The 19,975-nt window shown below is 42.9% G+C and overlaps 1 protein-coding gene across 17 annotated transcripts in view; it reads left to right on the top strand.

The window, feature by feature from the left end:
• The window catches only part of Sls (sallimus), a 126,592-nt gene that overhangs the window by 20,644 nt on the left and 85,973 nt on the right, over positions 1–19,975 (top strand). For all 17 annotated transcript variants that reach the window (XM_076314383.1, XM_076314386.1, XM_076314384.1 and 14 more), the window contains exons 10-29: positions 75–218; positions 599–856; positions 1,439–1,582; positions 1,882–2,154; positions 2,875–3,420; positions 4,109–4,586; positions 5,090–5,670; positions 6,592–7,134; positions 7,778–8,032; positions 8,179–8,322; positions 9,486–9,887; positions 10,736–11,137; positions 11,450–11,672; positions 11,976–12,148; positions 13,680–13,819; positions 14,482–14,998; positions 15,237–15,380; positions 15,455–15,706; positions 15,906–18,607; positions 18,789–19,791. In XM_076314383.1, the coding sequence (XP_076170498.1) occupies positions 75–218; positions 599–856; positions 1,439–1,582; positions 1,882–2,154; positions 2,875–3,420; positions 4,109–4,586; positions 5,090–5,670; positions 6,592–7,134; positions 7,778–8,032; positions 8,179–8,322; positions 9,486–9,887; positions 10,736–11,137; positions 11,450–11,672; positions 11,976–12,148; positions 13,680–13,819; positions 14,482–14,998; positions 15,237–15,380; positions 15,455–15,706; positions 15,906–18,607; positions 18,789–19,791 (9,324 nt within the window). The remainder of the gene's footprint in view (positions 1–74; positions 219–598; positions 857–1,438; positions 1,583–1,881; positions 2,155–2,874; positions 3,421–4,108; positions 4,587–5,089; positions 5,671–6,591; positions 7,135–7,777; positions 8,033–8,178; positions 8,323–9,485; positions 9,888–10,735; positions 11,138–11,449; positions 11,673–11,975; positions 12,149–13,679; positions 13,820–14,481; positions 14,999–15,236; positions 15,381–15,454; positions 15,707–15,905; positions 18,608–18,788; positions 19,792–19,975) is intronic.

Below are 19,975 nucleotides of genomic sequence, written 5' to 3'. Positions count from 1 at the left end.
CGAGTCTTCTTTCTTGTCGAGACAACGAATTCTTCAATTTGGAATCGAGTTTATAATCAACATTGTAATCCCAGGTTCTCGAGCGACTTCCATTTTCCGATTTGGCTTCATCTCTCTCGACCTTATCAGCATCGTTCTTCAAGACAGCGGAGAATATTTATGCCGCGTTGTGAGTTCGACTGGAGTCGCCGAATCTCGAGCTACCCTCAGCGTGACCCGTAAGTCTAAACGTATATCGTTTAAGGAATTTTATAATTGTCCTAGCGAGGGAGTTAACGTGTGTCCCTATTCTATTTTAACGCGCTTTTTTAGAACGATGGAGCATAGAGCTCTATTAAGATACGTAGAACATCGAACGAAACGGACTAACATTCGCGATATACAGCGCAAGTTATATCGAACATAGCGTTGATTGTTTATATCTTTGTAATTATCGAATGTTTGCGCTTTATCTTTTATACGTTATAACAGGGATCCGACTTCTAACGTTTTATGAGAACGTGTTAAAATCGGAGAGGGATTGGTTGATTTGTCTTTCCAGTGGAAGGAAAACCGGATACTTTCAGCGGGTATTGTTCACGATAAATTACTGTTTCAGCACGCGCAACAATCGAACAGGCTAGCCAACACCCCGACAGCCTTCAGTACATTCAACAGCTCGAGGATTACAGCAAGTACCAAAGGCAGGAGAGTGTGGAGGAGATCTCTTCACAGCGGCCGGCCTTCATCCGTCCACTCCAGGATCTAGGAGAGCTGCAGGAAGGTCGGAATGCGCACTTTGAGGCGCAGCTGACCCCTGTTAGCGATCCCACGATGAAAGTGGAGTGGTACAAGGATGGTAGGCCAATCACAGCTAGTAAGTATCTTCCTATAAACACTTTTCTCGATCATTCGTGGTCCATGTCTCTTGTTTCTGTTAATCGATTCGGCAATCTCTCGATAAAGCGTCACCTTTTGCCTCCATAAAACCTATCTAATCCCCCAACACTGTTTACGAACTTCAACGCGCTTTCGCATACGTATTCATGCGATCGAGTCACTGATGCAAATTAAGAACTTTTATATTTCTCGTTCTATCTTTACGAAAGTATTATTGCGAAATTTTCCAAATGAAAATGAGACTAAAAGTGACCAAATTTGGATTATTTTTGATTATACGTAGTTGAAAATTCTTCAGAAATGATATTCGCTCATTTTCACCGGGAAGACTGCCAATCCATTTATAATACTTTCACGAAGATATAACGAAGAGTATAAAAGTTGTTAGTTTCCATTAATGTTGTTAGACCGTCGCTTCTTTCGTTGGACGGTTCGTTCGCACGTGACCGAACCTCAGCCCGAAATACGAATGATCGATTCCAGGAACAATTTAACCATCGTTAGATCGCATTTGGACATTGAATGTTTACAATTTTACTCAACTATGATAATCTTTCAGGCTCAAGAATCACAACCATCTTCAACTTCGGATACGTCTCGCTCAATATATTGCATCTACGAGCTGAAGATGCGGGTTCTTACACTGTCAGAGCTGTGAACCGCTTGGGAGAGGCCGTCAGCTCCGCGACTCTCCGTGTCTTTGGTAAGGATCTTTAAAACGAACGATCGAGCTCGACATTGGTAATAACAGGTTGCTCGATAAGTTTTGTCGTTCGATAAGAAATGGAGTTATTCGGTTCGTCGTTTTATTTTTCTAAAGATGGTACTACTGTTCGACGAACGTGTGTGAAGTTTCGTGTAGATCCGTCGACTCGTTCGTATATTTATAATTGTTCGAAGTTGAAGTATCGTAGTATTTTCTTACAATGGAAGAAACGAGAAAATTTATTGAACTACCTAGTAGCCTTAATCGAGATACATTAATCCCGGATTTTGTCATAGCACGCACAAATGTTACTTCGGAACTGGGAATCCCCGAGCAACAGAGGTACATCGAGGCTGCCGAGGAGTTGGAAGCCTATCAACAGGCCATGCACCAGAAGTATGTACAGGAGCAGCCTGAACCGACCAGCCCACCGGAATTCAAATCTCCTATTAAGGATCAGAACAGCATACGAGAAGGTGGTTTCGCTCATTTCGAAGCACGTCTGGAACCAGTCGGCGATCCTGATCTAAGAGTGGAGTGGCTTAAAGATGGACGCCCTGTAGAAGCCAGTGAGTACACGTTTCCCATTCTGTTCGCACTTGTTTCACTGCAAATGAATTCTCGTCTCTCAAACATATTTAAGTACAATTTCGTCTTTGTTCGTGTTACCGTGTAATCGTATAATCGTGGAAACTTAAAACTGTAGAGCTATACGGTGGTAAAAATCATCGAATTGTGGAATCTTAAAATCTTAAAACCATGAAACCGTAAAACTGTATAATCTAGTGTCGTCTAAGTCAGTTCTCACGAGGTCTTTGGAGTTCCTTTTACTCTTCGTGCATAGACTCTGTGCATTTCTTTAAGTCGAAGAGGATTCCGTAGCTACTATGAGAATCGGGAACGATATCACCTAATAGAAATTATAAATCGTATCGATTCGAACATTTCGGTCGGCATTCGATGACCTACGACTAAACAAAAATTGCACGATACTAGATTCTTCTTAGTCCAAGCGACATCTTGTCAGCTTCTCGCGGTACCTCTTTACCGTCTCGTTGGAGGGGAGGTGGGGCAGGTGCACAAGATGCTCTTACGCTGAACAACGCTGCCCCCTTCGAGTCTTAAACTTTCGAAAGTGTGAAACTTTTACCCTCGCTGACTGGCTTGGGGTCGCTCGGAGCCGCAAAATTATAAAACGTATTCCCGAAGTTTGAAAACAATTTCATCCTCCCTTGTGTAAAAGAGTCTCAGATATAGGATCAAATTAACGAAATTCATTTCTTTACCAGGTTCACGGATCACGACATTTTTCAACTTCGGTTACGTGGCACTGACCATCAAGTACGTGACCATTCATGACGTCGGTGTGTACACTTGTCGCGCTTACAACCGCGCCGGTGAAGCTCACACCACCGCTCAATTGAGCGTGATTAGCAAGAACGACGTTATTTATGACAGTCAACACCCCACTGGACTTCAGAAACTTCAGACATTGGAAGATTCCAGCAGATATTCGCGACAAGTACAAGAAGAAACGCAAGTAACTCAAGCGCCGCGATTCCTGGGTACCTTGAAGGGCACCAATAAGATCGTTGAAGGACAACGTGCCCACTTTGAGGCTCGCGTCGAACCTCAGAGCGACCTGACAATGACAATCGAATGGTACCATAATGGAAAACCCATCACTGCGGCGAACAGAATACAAACCTATCACGATTTTGGTTACGTCGCCATCGATATTCTTCAGGTCAGACCCGAAGACGCTGGCACATATACCGTTGTTGCGAGAAACGCCCTTGGCGAGGCACGTTTATCTGCCACCATGGTCGTAGAAAGTGAGTTTTAATTTTTTTTAGTAAGATTTTCAGTATGACTTCAATTATTTTTGTAGTCGACTCACTTGAATGATCAAAGTTTGTGATCGTTTTAAAATAAATAACAGCTGTAGTCGGTCAAACGTAACGAAACTGTAAACAAAACGTTGGCGCGAATATCGCGATGCTGCAAACAAATTATTATTTAAAAAAGTAGCTCTTTCTCTTCAAAACTGTGAATTTGTTTGCATTTACTGACTCATCTGGTTAGATCGATAATGGACTTACCTGGATTTGTATTTTGCCTGGATCCTTGAGAAAGTCTGGAATTGTTCACGTTAACTTTGAAGCACTCTGTATAATCAAATAATTGTCTCGACCGTTTCTGTACTTTTACAACAAGTCCGCTTGGATTTTCCTCTTCTTCCTCGTTCTCCTTCGAGCCCACTGCTCTTCCAACTCTCGATAAACAACAAACACGTACCTATTAAGGCTAACCTTAATTTACTTATATCTTTTATCTCCCGTTCTTTCCTCTTCTTTTTAATCCGTTTCATCCTGCACCAAAGTGTTTTCCGTTGAACCGATAAATAAGTAAAAGAATAAATACCATCGAGTGAATTACAAAATGTGCGATCGATTGGAAAATTTAGAAATAGGTAAATATATTCTAAGACGGTAGAAATTACAATTCGTATTTCAATTTCAGCGCGCTCGGGCGTCGATACCAGCAGCATGCACCGCACTTCCTACGAAAAAACGCAACGCCTCGAAGAATCGAAATTCACCGAGCCCCAATATCACATCGAGGAAATTTCAAAATCGAAGCCTATTTTCGTGCAGCCATTGAGCGACCCCAAGCCAGTCAGCGAGGGTAAAAACATCCATTTGGAATGTCGTTTGGAACCAATGGGCGATCCAACAATGAGAGTCGAGTGGTTCCAAAATGGTCGCCCCGTTACCGTTGGCTCCAGATTCAGGACTTACTACGATTTTGGTTTCGTCGCTTTGGATATCGTCCACTCGACTATCCTCGATTCCGGAGAATACACCGTGAGGGCGACCAATCACCTTGGCACTGCTCACACCTCAGCCTGCGTAAGAGTCATTGGAAGATCAGACGTCGTTACAGACACCCAACACGAGCAGTCGCTCGAGCAGATTCAAATGCTGGAAGATTCGTCAAGGTTAGCAAAGCACGTTTCGAAACATTGCAGTACAGTGGAATTAGTTTAGTAATATCGGGCCTGTAATCAAATTCTCTGCGTTTCTATAATATAAACGCAAATCTATTTATTTCGGTTCAAGAGCATTGTTACGTGTCACTAATTAGTCAGCTTTATTAGAGATCTAAAGATATACCGATGTAACCATATTGTCACTCATTGTTTAGGTTGCCAATGAAACTAACTCTAACTTTGACAAAATATTTCAACACTTTTCTAATGGAAGAAAAAATTTTTTCTGTAACAATGTCGGATATCGTTATTATTATTGTTATAATTGGTTTAATTTTACGTGACGAAAATATATAGCTTCGGTACAACAATATCAACGGATGCACGAAATTGATGGATAAGAATTTGAAAATTGCTCAGGTATACTAAATCCTGAGAATGTGTCTTTTGTTTTCAACGAGTGAACTTTTAGTTTTTACGATACTTATACGATCTTAATGCTCAACGTATAGGTACCGCAAAACTCAACAAGAAGAAGTGACAGTAATGCAAGTACCACAATTCACTCGACCCCTGCACAACATCGAAACAGTGGAACTGACCAACGTTCACCTCGAGTGTCGTCTTCAGCCTGTCGGCGATTCGACCATGAAGGTCGAGTGGTTCGTCAACGGTAGACCAGTGAAGACCGGCCACAGATTCAGACCGTCCTACGAATTTGACTATGTTGCACTCGACATCCTTGGTGTTTACCCCGAAGACTCGGGCGTGTACACCTGCCAAGCGAGAAATCAACTGGGTGAAGCCGTCACCTCGTGTTCCGTCAGGGTGCACGCGAAGAAGGACTTGCTTCTGGAGTCGCAGCATCCCGAAGGATTAGAGAGAATACAGTACTTGGAGGATGCTTCTAGATACAAGAGGCACGAATTGGTCGACGAGGTTGTCAACGTTAAACCCAGATTCGTCACAGCACCGAAGAATCAGGAGAACCTGCGCGAGGGACAACACGCACACTTTGAATGCAAATTGGAACCGGTGACGGATTCAAACTTGAAGGTCGAGTGGTTCAAGAACGGTCGTCCAGTTACGATAGGTAAACAAAGCTTTTAATTGTTCAGAATTTGAAAACGATCGTTTCGTTCTAATTGCAGATGTCACCGTGAGCGTGGTCCACAAGAAAATGTTTTTAATTAAATTTAAGATTGTCCGATTTGAAAATATTAAGTGTTCTATCGTGTTTACCATTCCGGACCAAATAGTATTTTTGTAGCTTCGATAACCCAGGGACACAGTTGTGTCTGTGTATTGTACTCGATCGTACCGATTTGAATCAGAGCCGGGACAATATGAATTTTTGTTGTACGAAAACATTTTATTCGAATGCTGGAAATATAAATAAATTTATGTTGCATCGAATAAACTTCGACGTTCGAATATTCGAATACTATTTTTCACAGAAGAAAGTATTTGTATACCAACACTAGAACTCGTGGTATTTGTCGATTCGTACTATTCAAATATTACGAAATCCAGATACTGGGTCAGTGAAATAATGGTATTCAAATGTTGGGTACACACTTTGAATATTTAAGTATTCGAGTATTTATTATTCGTATATTTGAATATTTTGATATATGAAATTTTGGTTATTTCAATATTTGAACATTAAAATACTAGAAAACTCGTATATTCGATAAGTAGAATATTTGAGTATTTGAACACCCTTACTCGAATATTATTTTTCGAGTAATAAAGTATTCATTTGCCAGCACAAAAGTTGAGAGTATTTGTCGACTCTCGCTATTACTACGATTATACCGATAGTACGATTAGCCCTGTACTCGATCGATACGCAGTGTTCAAATTATATTCGCCTAGTATTTGTATACGTAGTCACGATTGTACACTTATCTGCCACTCATTGTTAGTCCCGGCTCTACTTGATCCGGAATGCAGATCGTATAACTAGATTAAGGAGATCTCGAAAAAAATGAAAAACCCATTCGATCTACAGGACACCGATTCCGTCCGATTCACGACTTCGGATACGTTGCCCTGGACGTGATTGACCTGATTGCCGAGGATTCTGGCACGTACACCTGCCGCGCTGTCAATCTCGTTGGCAGCGACGAAGTGTCCTGTACGCTGACCTGTCGGTCAACGGCACAAGTTCTCATGGACACGAAGAACGAGCTCAGCCTCGAGCAGATTCATTACCTCGAAGACAGAAGCAAGTACCAGCGGCGGGAGGACGTCGAGGAAACGACCACCCAGGCACCGATTTTCACGACTTCCTTGAACAACGTGGAGATCAAGGAAGGTCAACGAGCGCACTTCGAGTGCAGACTGATCCCTGTATCCGATGCAACGATGAAAGTCGAATGGTTCCATAACAACAAGCCGGTCAAAGCTGGATCCAGATTCGTCGAGACGAACAGTTTTGGTTTCGTCGCCCTGGACATTATGTATGCCTATCCTGAGGATTCTGGCACTTACACCTGCCGCGCGAAGAACATCATCGGAGAGGCGATTACATCAGCAACCGCGGTTGTCCACTGTAAGTTTTTATTTCGGTTACTCGTTTATACCCTACACGGTGTTCTTCGAAATCATTGTCTCTTTCTTTTTCCACTACCTTTTGCTAGAACCGCTTGATCTTGATAACGATAAGAAAACTAAAATGTTGCCTCAACCGTTGAGTATAGTTAAAATTTTTACGATTTTATAATCTTTCAGTTAAGTGGAGGTAGCAACTTGACGTAAATTTGACGTAGATGTTTTAATTTCCAAAAGAGTATTGGACCTATGGTGGTTAAGTTTCGTACACGTATGTAATAGGTTGTTCGATAAGTTTTGTCGTTCAATAAAATTTATCGAGCAACCTAGTACTATACTGTTCAAGTACTGGTATGTTTCCTAGTACTTGTACAGATGCTTTCAAGCACGAACGATGGTTCGTATCAATGTTGTATACTACTCTGTCGAAGGACAAACAATTGGTTCGATGGTGTGAACGATTCGAGTAGTTGTAGCCTTTTTGAAAATACTTTTTTGAAACACATGACTTTGTTTAAACCTAGACCAAGGTACACCTATATACGCGAAGTAAAGACCAACTGATCGATTCTATTTTCTCTAACAATATACCTATATATCTATTCTCTTTGATAACAGTACTAATGGTAATTTTCCTCTAACAGCGAAAAAGTCGATCTACATGGAGACCCAGAACGAAGAGACTCTTCAGCGACTTCGTTATCTGGAAGATACCTCGCGCTACCAACGTAAAACCACGACGGAGGAGACCGTTACTCAAGCACCTGTCTTCACAATGCCCATCAAGGATCTTAAAGTCGCCGAAAACCAAGCGGCTCATTTCGAAGCACGCGTGATACCCGTTGGTGATTCTAAGCTGAAAGTCGAATGGTTGCGAAACGGAGTTCCGATTTCAGCTTGTAAGTTACAACTTCGACCGGGCAATCCATCGTAAAATAATTCTCGATTTCACGTTACCGAACAACCGGTTTGAACGAAAATCTAGGAATCTCCGAAAATAAGCGAATTTTTCGAACTCGACCGATCGCTTCTCTTCTCTTTTCAGCCAACCGCGTGACGACGATGCACGATTTCGGATACGTCGCTCTGAACATGAAATACGTGAACCCGGAGGACTCGGGTACTTACACTTGCCGTGCAATAAACGAATTAGGAGAAGCAGTCACATCAGCGACACTTTTCGTCCAGTGTGAGTAAATACATATCGTTCACAGAGATCATCGTCTCGAAAATGGAGCTTCTCAGTGTCCAGCGCCGCTTCTCGTAAGCCACAGACCGAGCTTTAAACACGTAGAAACAGCTGCGCTTGCACCGTAGATTTCTCTTTTTTTTTCGTATTTTGTGTGCAGCAATTTTCTTCCTTCTTTTGGCGAAGTGTTCGTAGTATATTTTTTATACTTTTTGTTGGATTTTTGTGTACTTCGCAAAATTCACGGAAACTGCACAAGAGTATTTTGAACCGAGAGCGTTCATGCGAGCGAGCTCCGCAGCCACCGTTAACAGAAATTACGAATTACGGATACGACAAATTTTTCACACGAGTACTCACATCTTCGTCATTCACATATTACAATCGAGCACCATAACAACAATTTCCATCAGTACTTAACGCTATTCGTACTTCATTTTCAATATACCCGGCGATGAACATTTTGATAAATGCATTGCTAAGCAATCTGTAAAGGATCTCAGTGTTTCGTTTACTTCTGCGTTAAATTTTCCGAGAATATTTACCGTGTTACAGCGATGTTTATACCGATTCTGTCGCTACCATGTTCGAAGGGGAAAATATTTACTTCTCGAAGTCGCTTCGATTGATCTTTCCGTACGAAAGTACAGAGAGTGTATTTCTACTGGTCTGTGCTTTTTCTCTCAAATATAGGAAATGAAAAAGAAATGAAAAACTGAACGATGGGAGATAACGACCGAATAACGTTCAAAGAAAAGTTCTTAAAATTCTTCGTACGTTGATAAATTCGAATAAAAAGAAATCGCCGAGCTCGGAGATAAATTGTACGGACTATCTGTATTAAGAGCAAAAAAAGGAAATTTGACAATTGCGAAACAGGCGGTCGAATGATTAAAAATATTATTAATTTATTTTAATCGTCCTTGTTTTATATTACTCCCGAAAGAATAAATTCTCGATAGGTTGATAAATTAGAGTGAAAAGAAATTACCGAGCTCGATATCTTTCGATTCACTCGTCGCTGATAAATATCGCTGCTCTTCGAGTAATCCTCGAAGAAGAAAACGGACAAAGTAATTTTTCTTTTCGTGAAATGTCTCATCGCCGTTCACACCAACCCGTACAAATACACGCTGACAAAAAAAAACTCTTCCCCGACGCAGCCAAAGCAGCCCTGCAATTCGAGACGCAACACGAGAGCTCGTTGTCGAAGATCCAGGCCCTGGAGGACACCAGCAAGTACCAGCGCCGCGAGGAGGAGGAGTTCGTCGTGAAGGAGAAACCGTCGTTCACGGTTCAACTGAACGGACCCACCAGCCTGGTCGAAGGTCAAAGCGCACACTACGAGTGCCGCATCGAACCCTATCCCGACGCGAGTATGAAAGTGGAGTGGTTCCATAATGGCAAACCACTGTCCACCGGTCACAGGTACAGAACTACCTGCGACTTTGGATTCGCCGCGTTGGACGTATTGACCGTATACTCCGAGGACTCTGGCACCTACACCTGCCAAGCTACCAATAGGCTGGGATCGGCAAAGAGCTCGATCAATCTCGACGTGAAATGTAAGTAGCACCCTATGAACGACCCAGCGGGCTTCCTCGAAAATGTTAAGAATTGGTCGTCGAGGGAGATGCACCGTTGCCGAGGCGAGGTAGAAGTATCTTACCTTAAGATGTCAGGAATCGAATATTCAAGACTGGTGATAACTACTGGCTCGATTGTATCTCGACTCTGGTAGAACGTATGGGAACTGAGAGCTCCGTGACAGTCTCGTGGAAATATTTTAATCGATAAATCGGAATACATCGGAAAGACGATGGTTGTACCTATCTTGGAGATGTCATTTTAGGATCTATGTCGTTTTGCGCGAAACACAAATGTGAGAAACTAATTGCTACACGATTGGAAAATTTTGTAGAGTTAGATGAACGGTGATTTGAAATTTCTATTTACAGTTTTTGTCTCCGGATAATAACTCTTTATATAATATATCGTTATGTTGTAATCGAATTATAGGTAGTTTCTTCTCCAGTTCTCATAGTTCTGCGAATATTTAAGCTGGTAATTGTTACCGTCCGGATTACGTCGTACGGTCGATACTTCTACGAGCTTCCATGAAATCACACGGGGACAGCAGGTGGATGTCACGCATTTTGTGTTACCTAGAACCCCCTGTCGTGTTTGCTTCTAGTTCCCATTGCTTTGGTACACAGTTCCGCTTCTGTAAAGTATACACACAAAGTGAATGGCCACCCTTCTCCTATTTGGGTGTTCCATGTTGTTTTTCTCGTTGTTTTATTTATCTTTATTCGTTCTCGCCTGTTGTAACATTACTCCGAGACCCTTCTGTCCTCCAAGTGCATCCTTGCGTCGATTAGACCCGGTCGTGTTAATTGATCGCACCTTGCAGCCCGTTCCTCGATCATTCGCGAAACGCAACACGAAAGTGCCCTGAAGAAAATACAGTACCTCGAAGACGATTCGCGCTACAAACGAGTGGACGAAGAGGAACTGATCATTGCGGAGAAACCAAAGTTCGGACGTCCGCTGAAGAACATCGAACACCTGCCAGAGGGCAAGAGCGCCCACCTCGAGGCGACTTTGACACCCGTCAACGATCCCACGATGGTGGTCGAATGGTACAGAGACGGAAGACCGATTCCTCAGGGTCACAAGTTCAAGACAACTTACGATTTCGGTTACGTCGCTCTCGATATCCTCTACGCCTACCCCGAAGACTCGGGAACCTACATGTGCAAAGCGAGGAACGCTGTCGGCGAAGCTGTCACCACCTGCGTCATCAGCGTCGACTGTGAGTGATTCGAACGTACCGAGAATATAAAAAATAATTCGCGTTTTAGTATAACTTCTCCGTTAATCGCGAAACATATTTTGTTTTATTGTTCTCCGAATGATTTCCAAGTCGAAACAGTCAGTCCCAAGTATTCTCTCATAGTTGCTTTCTGACGCGAAGTTTCGCCGGACAGTCGACAATCTCGGATCTCGAATCTCCTGATCTTTCGTTATAACCAAAATTTATAAGTTGATCAATAATTATTTCAATGCTCGCGTTTAAGGACAGTGAAAAGAATAAAGCTCACGGGTTTTCGTTTCTCCTGAACAGCGAAACAAGGCCTTTATCTGGACACTTTGGACGCGCAACGTTTGCAAAAGATTCGCGAACTAGAAACCGTAGAGGTGAAACAAGAGATCGAAAAAGAGGTTGTACACCAGAAGCCCGTTTTCCTCACACCGCTCAACAATCTGGATCACTTGAAGGAAGGCGAACACGCTCATTTGGAATGCCGCGTCGAACCCATCAACGATCCAAATTTGAAGATAGAATGGTACCTAATTGGAATCGATTACGTTTCAATCGTTTGCTTTATATATTTGCGAATATCGAATGGATATTTTCGACTTTAACTGTAGCGCGTTCCGCGGGTCTTTTTTGACCCGTAGCATCGTCGCGTTACATTATTTTTCTATAATTAAAACTATTACAACGGATTCGATTAGATGTTACGGTATTCGATTGATCGTTACATCTTGTTGCAAAGTTGGAACATTTTTGCCTCGCAGACTTTACGTCTACGAACGATAAAAAGAGCGCTCGAAGGTTAAACTGGACAAATTTAATGTTGAATCAGGTTCGTAAATGGAGTTGCCGTAAGAACGGGACATCGCTTCCGCAAAACTCACGATTTCGGCTACGTGGCTCTTGATATTCTATACACCTACTCTGAAGATTCTGGCACTTATATGTGCAAAGCTACGAATTTGGCTGGCGAAGCTGTCAACACTTGCACCATCAAAGTTGGCTGTAAGTATTTACCTCGATATTGGAATCTTGTTCGTTGATACACAAAAGAGGGAGAAATTCAGTTTTCTGGATCCAGAAAAGTACAAATTTCTTATTCGGTTTTGTCAAAATCTTTGTACAAGTTATGCGTGTTATGCATCAACGAATCGTAATACAGTTGAATTTCGATTAATCGATGGATAAAGGTAAATTAAAATAAACTTTTATCCCTTTTAATTTTTAAGACAGAAATTTGAAAATTTTCGAGAGACTGAATTGTAAATTATTTTTTGTACAGTGTTCGAGTAACTTTAATACATTTAACCATCGTCAAGCGCGAAGTCTTTACTCGGAATATATTCTTAAGCACATAATTTGTTAATATTCGTGCTAATTCCAAAAGTATTATTTACTCGCAGTGGTATTTTATGTTCAAAGTTAACATTAAGTTTGTAAATATTAAAGGAAATTTCATCAGTTTTGGTTAATTATGTATCGTTGCGATAGTAATTATGGAAATTTCTATACATTAGAACCCATTCTATACATATGTGTGCGTATGTTATCGGTATTAGATGGCAAATTAATAGTTTAATCGAACTTAATAACCTGGAAATTCAGAAACTTCTCTTAAATACAAACAAATATGTTAAGCGTGATAACATTGGATGACTCCGTCGTACACCGATATTTCTGATAGAGAAGACCTCGGATAATAGAAATTCGAATAATTGAAAAACTATACGATCGAACCATGGCTAATCAAAGGTACACTGTACGAAAAAACTGAATTTTTCTTTCAAAAGAGCAAGTAATAAAAATGTAATGAATTTCAAATCTATTTACAGTTTAAAAATCTCTATATCACTTGCTCTCCGAATCCCTTACAGAAATCGAATTGTTGGTAATCGTTGATAATTCTACAATTTGACGCAATTTTTAGCGAAAGACAAACATTATCCTCCTCCTCGTTTCCAACCCTTGAAATCCCCCGAAACAATAAACGAGAACAAGCTTTATCACGAACGAAGAATTTGTTCCCAACCGCCTCTTCGAAGAGAAAATTTATCGAGCATGAAACCCAGATTCGGATCGTTTTCGTTGACGACTTGTAAATATAACAAACAATTCCCGAAACCCCGTAAAATATACGAGAATCACATTTGTCAAAGAAATCGGTGTAAAACGGCGATTGATCGATGTTGCAAAGCATACCCTAGAAATGAAAGTCCTCTTGGAAGGAGAAGAAAATCCGAAGTGAATTTCGATAATTACAAGTATCACAATGACAGAGAATTTAGAAATTCTGGTCAGAGTTCACAGTGTCGTCGACGTGTCACGTTTCAAGGTCTGGAAGAGAGACCGTATCGTTACGAACAATTGAGATGCAACAGAATTAATCGATTTTCGTTATAATCGCGATAACGAAGAAAACGACGAGTACTGTCACTTCACGGATACTCGGAGCCAGTAATTTATGGATTCTTTGATTCGTTTAACTATCAAGGAAACAAAGACAGTGTTACATTTAACGTGTAATTTTTCTTTGTAGCTCGTCGCAGTATTCTCCTAGAAACGCAACATCCCGATGGACTTGAAAAGATTCGCGAACTCGAGGCGCAAGGACATCCGGCTCGTTTGGAAGTCGAAGAACCACCTGTGACGCCACCAAGATTTGTCACAGAACTCAGGGTAAGAATTTCTCGAAATTATTTCTTATTTCTGTGTAATAGTTGGGACGTGGTATCAAAATTGATTCTTCTTTCTGTACTAAAAATCGACTCATTTATTACGAGATTAATTATATGGACGAAGAATTCCCATATGAAACTATACCGATAACTTTAGTGCCTTCGGTACGCGTCTTTACAACTACTGCGTCTTCTCTGCACGTGCCTTTACAACAACTCCAACTACTCCACTCCTCTCAAATGCACTTCTTGCATTAGCCCCTATATTTTTACACGCATGCATTCCCTTTCATTCTAATTCTCAATCTTCTCACTCCATGCATCTCCCGATTCACCCATTTCAATTGCTCGTCCAATTTTCCAAACACGCTACATTTTCTCCGGACCACGCGCATTCCTTTCATTCTCACGCATTACCACACTTGGCCATCGTGTACGACCTCCGCGAATGGTAGCTCATGCCCACGGAAAACTCAGCAACAGATGCCAAAATGTTTATCCCTGTCCGTTCACACGCAGGACAAAAGGCAGCTTATTTATTAGGCTTGCTTTCTAAACAGGCTCGAGTGGGACTAGAAAATTCCGATACTACGTTTCGTTGTTTTATTTATTATTCGATGTAGGTAGTCACGTTTCTGAAATCTTCCTTTCGACTTTCTTCAGGGTACCACCGAAGTGTACGAAGGACAAACAGCTCACTTCGAGTGCCAAGTTGAGCCTCTGCACGACGCCAACTTGAGAATCGAATTCTTCCACAATGGCAAACCCCTACCATCGGCTTCCCGGTTCCACGTGACCTTTGACTTTGGATACGTGGCCTTGGACATCGGCCACGCTGTTCCAGAAGACGCTGGCCAGTATTCCGTACGAGCGATCAACGCTCTCGGCCAATGCGTCTCTTCGATCGAATTGAGAGTGATCCCCAGAGATAACATCATTCTGGACTCTCAGCGCCCGGAAGGAATGGACAAAATCCGCGAACTCGAGGCCCAGCAGCCTTGGAAGAGACCCGAAGTGCCTGAACCCCAAACCAGGCAACGACCCGTTTTTACTCAACCGTTGCAGAATATCGACGCCATTCCAGAGGGTCAGACTGCTCACTTCGAGTGCAGATTGATACCCGTGGGAGATCCAACATTGAAGGTCGAATGGTTCAGAAACGAAATTCCACTCGAGACAAGTAAGCAGACTACCTCAATGCCCGAGACGACCTACCATCAAAACTTTCAAAAATTGAAGATCGAAGATCTAGTTTTCCTATTCAAATTAAATATCACGGTAGAATTTTAGCTACCCCTCTTTACGAAAACTGTCGAAGCTTAAACAATTTGTTCTACGAGGTTTCGATCTACAGATTTTGAATGTTGTCTTCTTTGAATCGAAAAAATGAGAATTCACGTGATCCGTTCGTTATTCAGGCTCACGAATTACCAAGGTCCACGATTTCGGATTCGTGTCTCTGGATATTAATCATGTACGAGAAGAAGACGAGGGTGTCTACATGTGTCGTGCTTCTAATCCACTTGGTGAAGCAGTTACTACAGCTTCGATGAAAATCAAAAGTCAGTGTCCTTGTTCACTGGAATGTTCCGTTTAAACGCAACGATCACTAATTGCATCGATTTCTCGCGCGTAGGCAAAGCTAGCATACAATTGGAAACCCAGCATCCCGAGGCTCAGCGTAAGATCGCTCAACTCGAAGCTGACAAACCAAGTCGACCTGAAGAACCAGAGAAGGTATTTGACAAACCCATCTTTACGCAACTACTGACTGGACCCACGGAACTTTGGGAAGGACAGATGGCTAGATACGAGTGTAGGGTCGTCCCTGTTGGCGATTCCAGTTTGAGATTCGAGTGGTACATAAACGGAGTCGAGTTGAAGATGGGTAAGGATTGTAGAAAAGAACGAGATATACAGGGTGATCCATTTTCCATGCGAGTATCGTCTAAATTGGTATAAACAAATATTTGAAATTGTTTCAAAACTTTACCTCGAATAAATGAAAATGGAACATCCCGTTCGTTCTTCGATTATAATTATTAGTGTCACTTTTATTCTCACACCGTTACGAATTGACGCAACAGGTTCTCGTTTCCACGTAAGTCACGATTTTGGATACGTGACCTTGGACATCCTGAAAGTCATAACAGAAGATTCCGGTGTGTATACCTGCAAAGCGATAAACAAAGCCGGGGAAGCTGTTTCCTCGATTTCTCTAAAGGTCAGGGCGCGCTCGGCCATCGATGCTGACAGTCTACAGCCCGACGCATGGCAGAAGATCCAACTGAAGGAAGCGGAGATGAACAAAGTGCCTGAAATGTTTGTCGACACAACACCGCAACAAGCTCCAGTTTTCACAAAGCATCTTGAAAGCTACGACAAGTTCGTGGAAGGTCAACACGTATACCTGGAGGCTCAAGTCGAACCAAGAGCGGATCCAAATCTCCGCGTAGAATGGTTCAAAAACGGAATAGCCCTTCAAACTGGAACCAGACTTCGTAGCACCTTTGATTTCGGTCTTGTAACGTTGTCCATCAATGGTTTGAGGTCCGACGATTCGGCCATTTACACCTGCAAAGCCACCAATCTACACGGAGAAGCTGTATCCACTTGCAGCTTGAAGATCGTCGATCGTCATTGGCTACTCGGTGACACTCTTCATCCCGATGCTCTTCCAAAGATCGATGCTCTGGAACAACCTCACGCTCCGTCCGCTGAACAACCGGAACCAGTTTACGAGGAACCGGTGTTCATTACCCATCTGAACAACGTTGAGTGCGTTGAAGGTGACAACGTACACTTTGAATGTAACGTGGAACCATCGAAAGATCCGACCATGAAGATCGAGTGGTTCATCAATGGAAAACCACTTCCGACCGGTGCTAGGTTTAAATCAACCTATGATTTCGGTTACGTTGCTTTGGACATCAATCACGCTTATGAGGAAGATTCTGGAGTTGTTATAGTCAAAGCTACGAACTCCAAGGGCTCCGCTCAGACATCGGGAACTCTTAAATGCACCAGCAAACAAAGTATCTATTTGCAGACTCAGCATCCGCAAGGAGAGGCAGGTCTGGAGAAAGTTAAGGAGGCAGAAGATGCCTATTTGTCCAAATACAGGAGACCGGAAGACGGACCTGAACACGAATATCCTAAACCAATTTGGACGGTTCCTCTGCAACCGGAATTCAAATTGGGAGAGTCTGAACCATTGCACCTGGAGGGCCAGGTCGAGCCAAAAGACGATCCGAACTTGAAGATCGAATGGTACTTCAATGGCAAAGCTTTGGAGCATGGATCTCGCTTCAAGATGACCAGCGATTTTGGATTCGTCACCCTGGATTTAACAGACGTGTATGAACGTGACTCTGGAATTTACACCTGCAAAGCTTATAACAAGGCAGGTGAAGCCTTCACCTCGACAACGATTTACTGCTCAACCAAAGAAAACATCATCGAGAGGTCTCAACATCCAAAGGGCAAGGAGGGTCTGGAAGCCATCCAGGACCTCGAAGAATCTCTGAAACGACAGGAAGGTGGCCCACCGGAGAGCGAAGAAGGTCATCCACCAGTGTTCACTTCTCAATTCGAGAACCTGACAAATCTGTCCGAAGGTGAGATCGCTCACTTTGAAGCCTCCCTTACTCCAACCGGTGACCAAACAATGGTCGTTGAATGGTTCTACAACGGAAAGGCGTTGGATGCCAGCCATCGCACAAGAACTGTCTACGCTTTCGGCATGGTCGTGCTGGAAGTTCTTGGAACAAAGATCGAAGACTCTGGAACCTACTCCTGCCGAGCCACGAACAAATGGGGCCAAGCTGAGATTAGCGTACAATTGGAATGCGTTGACAAGTCCAAAGGACAGAAACCAAAATTCACCACACAAATTCAATCCTTGGAGGGTCTCAAGGATGGCCAGTCGGCACACTTCGAGTGTACTCTTATTCCTGTTGGAGATCCTCACATGAAAGTGGAATGGTTCCACAACGGACAGCCCTTGAGACACTCTTCCCGATTCAAGATGGTGTCCGACTTTGGTTTCGTTGTTATGGATATCGCTGGAGTGATGGCACACGACACCGGTGAATACGTGTGCAAGGCCAGTAATAAGTACGGCGAGGATTACACCAAGGCCACCATCAAATGCTTTGGAAAGAGCGGAGTCTATCTCGATTCCTTGCAACCGGATTCCCTCGCCAGAATCCGCGAACTGGAAAGCTACGGTGGAGAACAACCGACCACGCCTACTACCCCAGTTACCGAACCACCTAAATTCATCACCCAAATCTCCGACATTACAAAGCTGGTCGAAGGACAATCCGCTCACTTCGAAGCTAGACTCACTCCGGTGACCGATCCAGACTTGAAGGTCGAGTGGTACTACAATGGCAAGAAGCTACCTCATGGACATCGGTACAGGACCTTCCACGATTTTGGTATAGTCATTTTGGACATACTCTACTGCTACGAAGAGAACTCTGGAGTCTACGAATGCAGAGCTTACAACAAGTACGGAGAAGACACGACAAAAGCAACATTGAAGTGCTTCTCCAAATCCAGCCTTATTTTGGAATCTCAACTTCCCAAAGGAATGGAAGGTGGCCTGGAGAAGATTCAGACTCTCGAAGATTCGTTAATTCGCACAAAAGACGAAAAGATCGTCGAAGAACGAGGAAAGGCTCCAGTGTTCACCGTGCCACTGAGCAACATCGATGGCCTTCGGGAAGGAGAAAGCGCGCACTTTGAAGCAAGACTTACACCTACCGACGATCCAAAATTAAAGGTAATATTAGTTATTCTCGTTAAACTTTTTCATTGATTCTTCTTCCTCCAATCGGAGGAATTGTTTGATTTCGACCAGAGACCTCTACCAAAGCTAGACCAAAGGAGTATTGGTAGAAACGTTAAGAATCGTGACGCTTTGAAATCAGAGGTAGCGCTAACACAATACTATTTACTTACAGGTCGAATGGTTCTGGAATGGGAAACCATTGCGTACCGGCTCTCGTTTCCGCACCTTCTGCGACTTTGGATTCGTCATTCTTGAAATATCGCCAATTTACCCAGAAGATTCAGGAGAGTACAGTTGCAGAGCATCGAACGAGTACGGCGAAGCGGTGACAACTTGCACCATGAAGTGCACCGGGAAACGCAGCATAATTCTGGAGTCGCAGCTGCCAAAAGGAATGGAAAGCACCATCGATAAGATCGCAGAGCTAGAAGGTCTTGGAAACGAGCCGAGTGCAGCTACTCCGGAAGACGACACAGGAAAACCACCGGAATTTATCACGACACCGTCCGATTTAACTTTAACCGAGAATTCTCTGGCTCACTTCGAGTGCAGATTGACGCCCATCAATGACTCCAGCATGAGGGTGGAATGGTTCCACAACGGAAAGCCATTGCTCGCTGGTACCAGGATCAAAACGATCCACGACTTTGGTTTTGTCATCCTCGAAGTTGCCAACTGCTACCAACGCGATTCTGGTCTGTACACTTGCAAAGCAACGAACCGTCACGGGGAGGCCACTGTGTCTTGCAAATTGCAAGTCCGTGGTCGTCAAGGAATCATCCTAGAACCCCAACTGCCGAGCAACTTCAAGACTGGAACGGAGAGTATTCAAAAATTGGAAGAAGCTTTGTACAAGAGAGACGAGATATTGACCGAAGAAGAGACACCGAATCCACCTAGATTCACTGTGGAATTGAAGGACATCGAAGTAGAGGAAGGAGCGTCTAGTCACTTTGACTGCAGAGTTGAACCAGTGGGCGATTCCACAATGCGTATCGATTGGTTCCACAATGGAAGATCTTTTGCCACGGGTTCGCGAGTACATCAGATCAACGATTTTGGATTCATATCCTTGGACATGTCGTACACTTACGCCAGGGACAGCGGTGAATACGTCTGCAGAGCCACGAACAAATGGGGTTCTGCTACAACCAAAGCAACCATCACGTGCAAATGTATGTACCAAGTTAGATATATTTGAACATTGAAACAAATACTATCGTCTATTATGGAAATTAAAGCTGTCAGAGACTCTGCTGTCTCGGGATACAATGATACTAAAGTATATTTTCTGATTGAAGTTTATTTAAATTATCTCCTGATTCATTGTTCGAACGATAAATGAGAAGCATAAGCAAA

Source organism: Ptiloglossa arizonensis, chromosome 6 (genome assembly GCF_051014685.1).
Source record: "Ptiloglossa arizonensis isolate GNS036 chromosome 6, iyPtiAriz1_principal, whole genome shotgun sequence".
Taxonomy (NCBI): domain Eukaryota; kingdom Metazoa; phylum Arthropoda; class Insecta; order Hymenoptera; family Colletidae; genus Ptiloglossa; species Ptiloglossa arizonensis.
The sequence above is the reverse complement of the archived record's forward strand: the minus strand, read 5'-3'. Positions and strand labels throughout refer to the sequence as shown.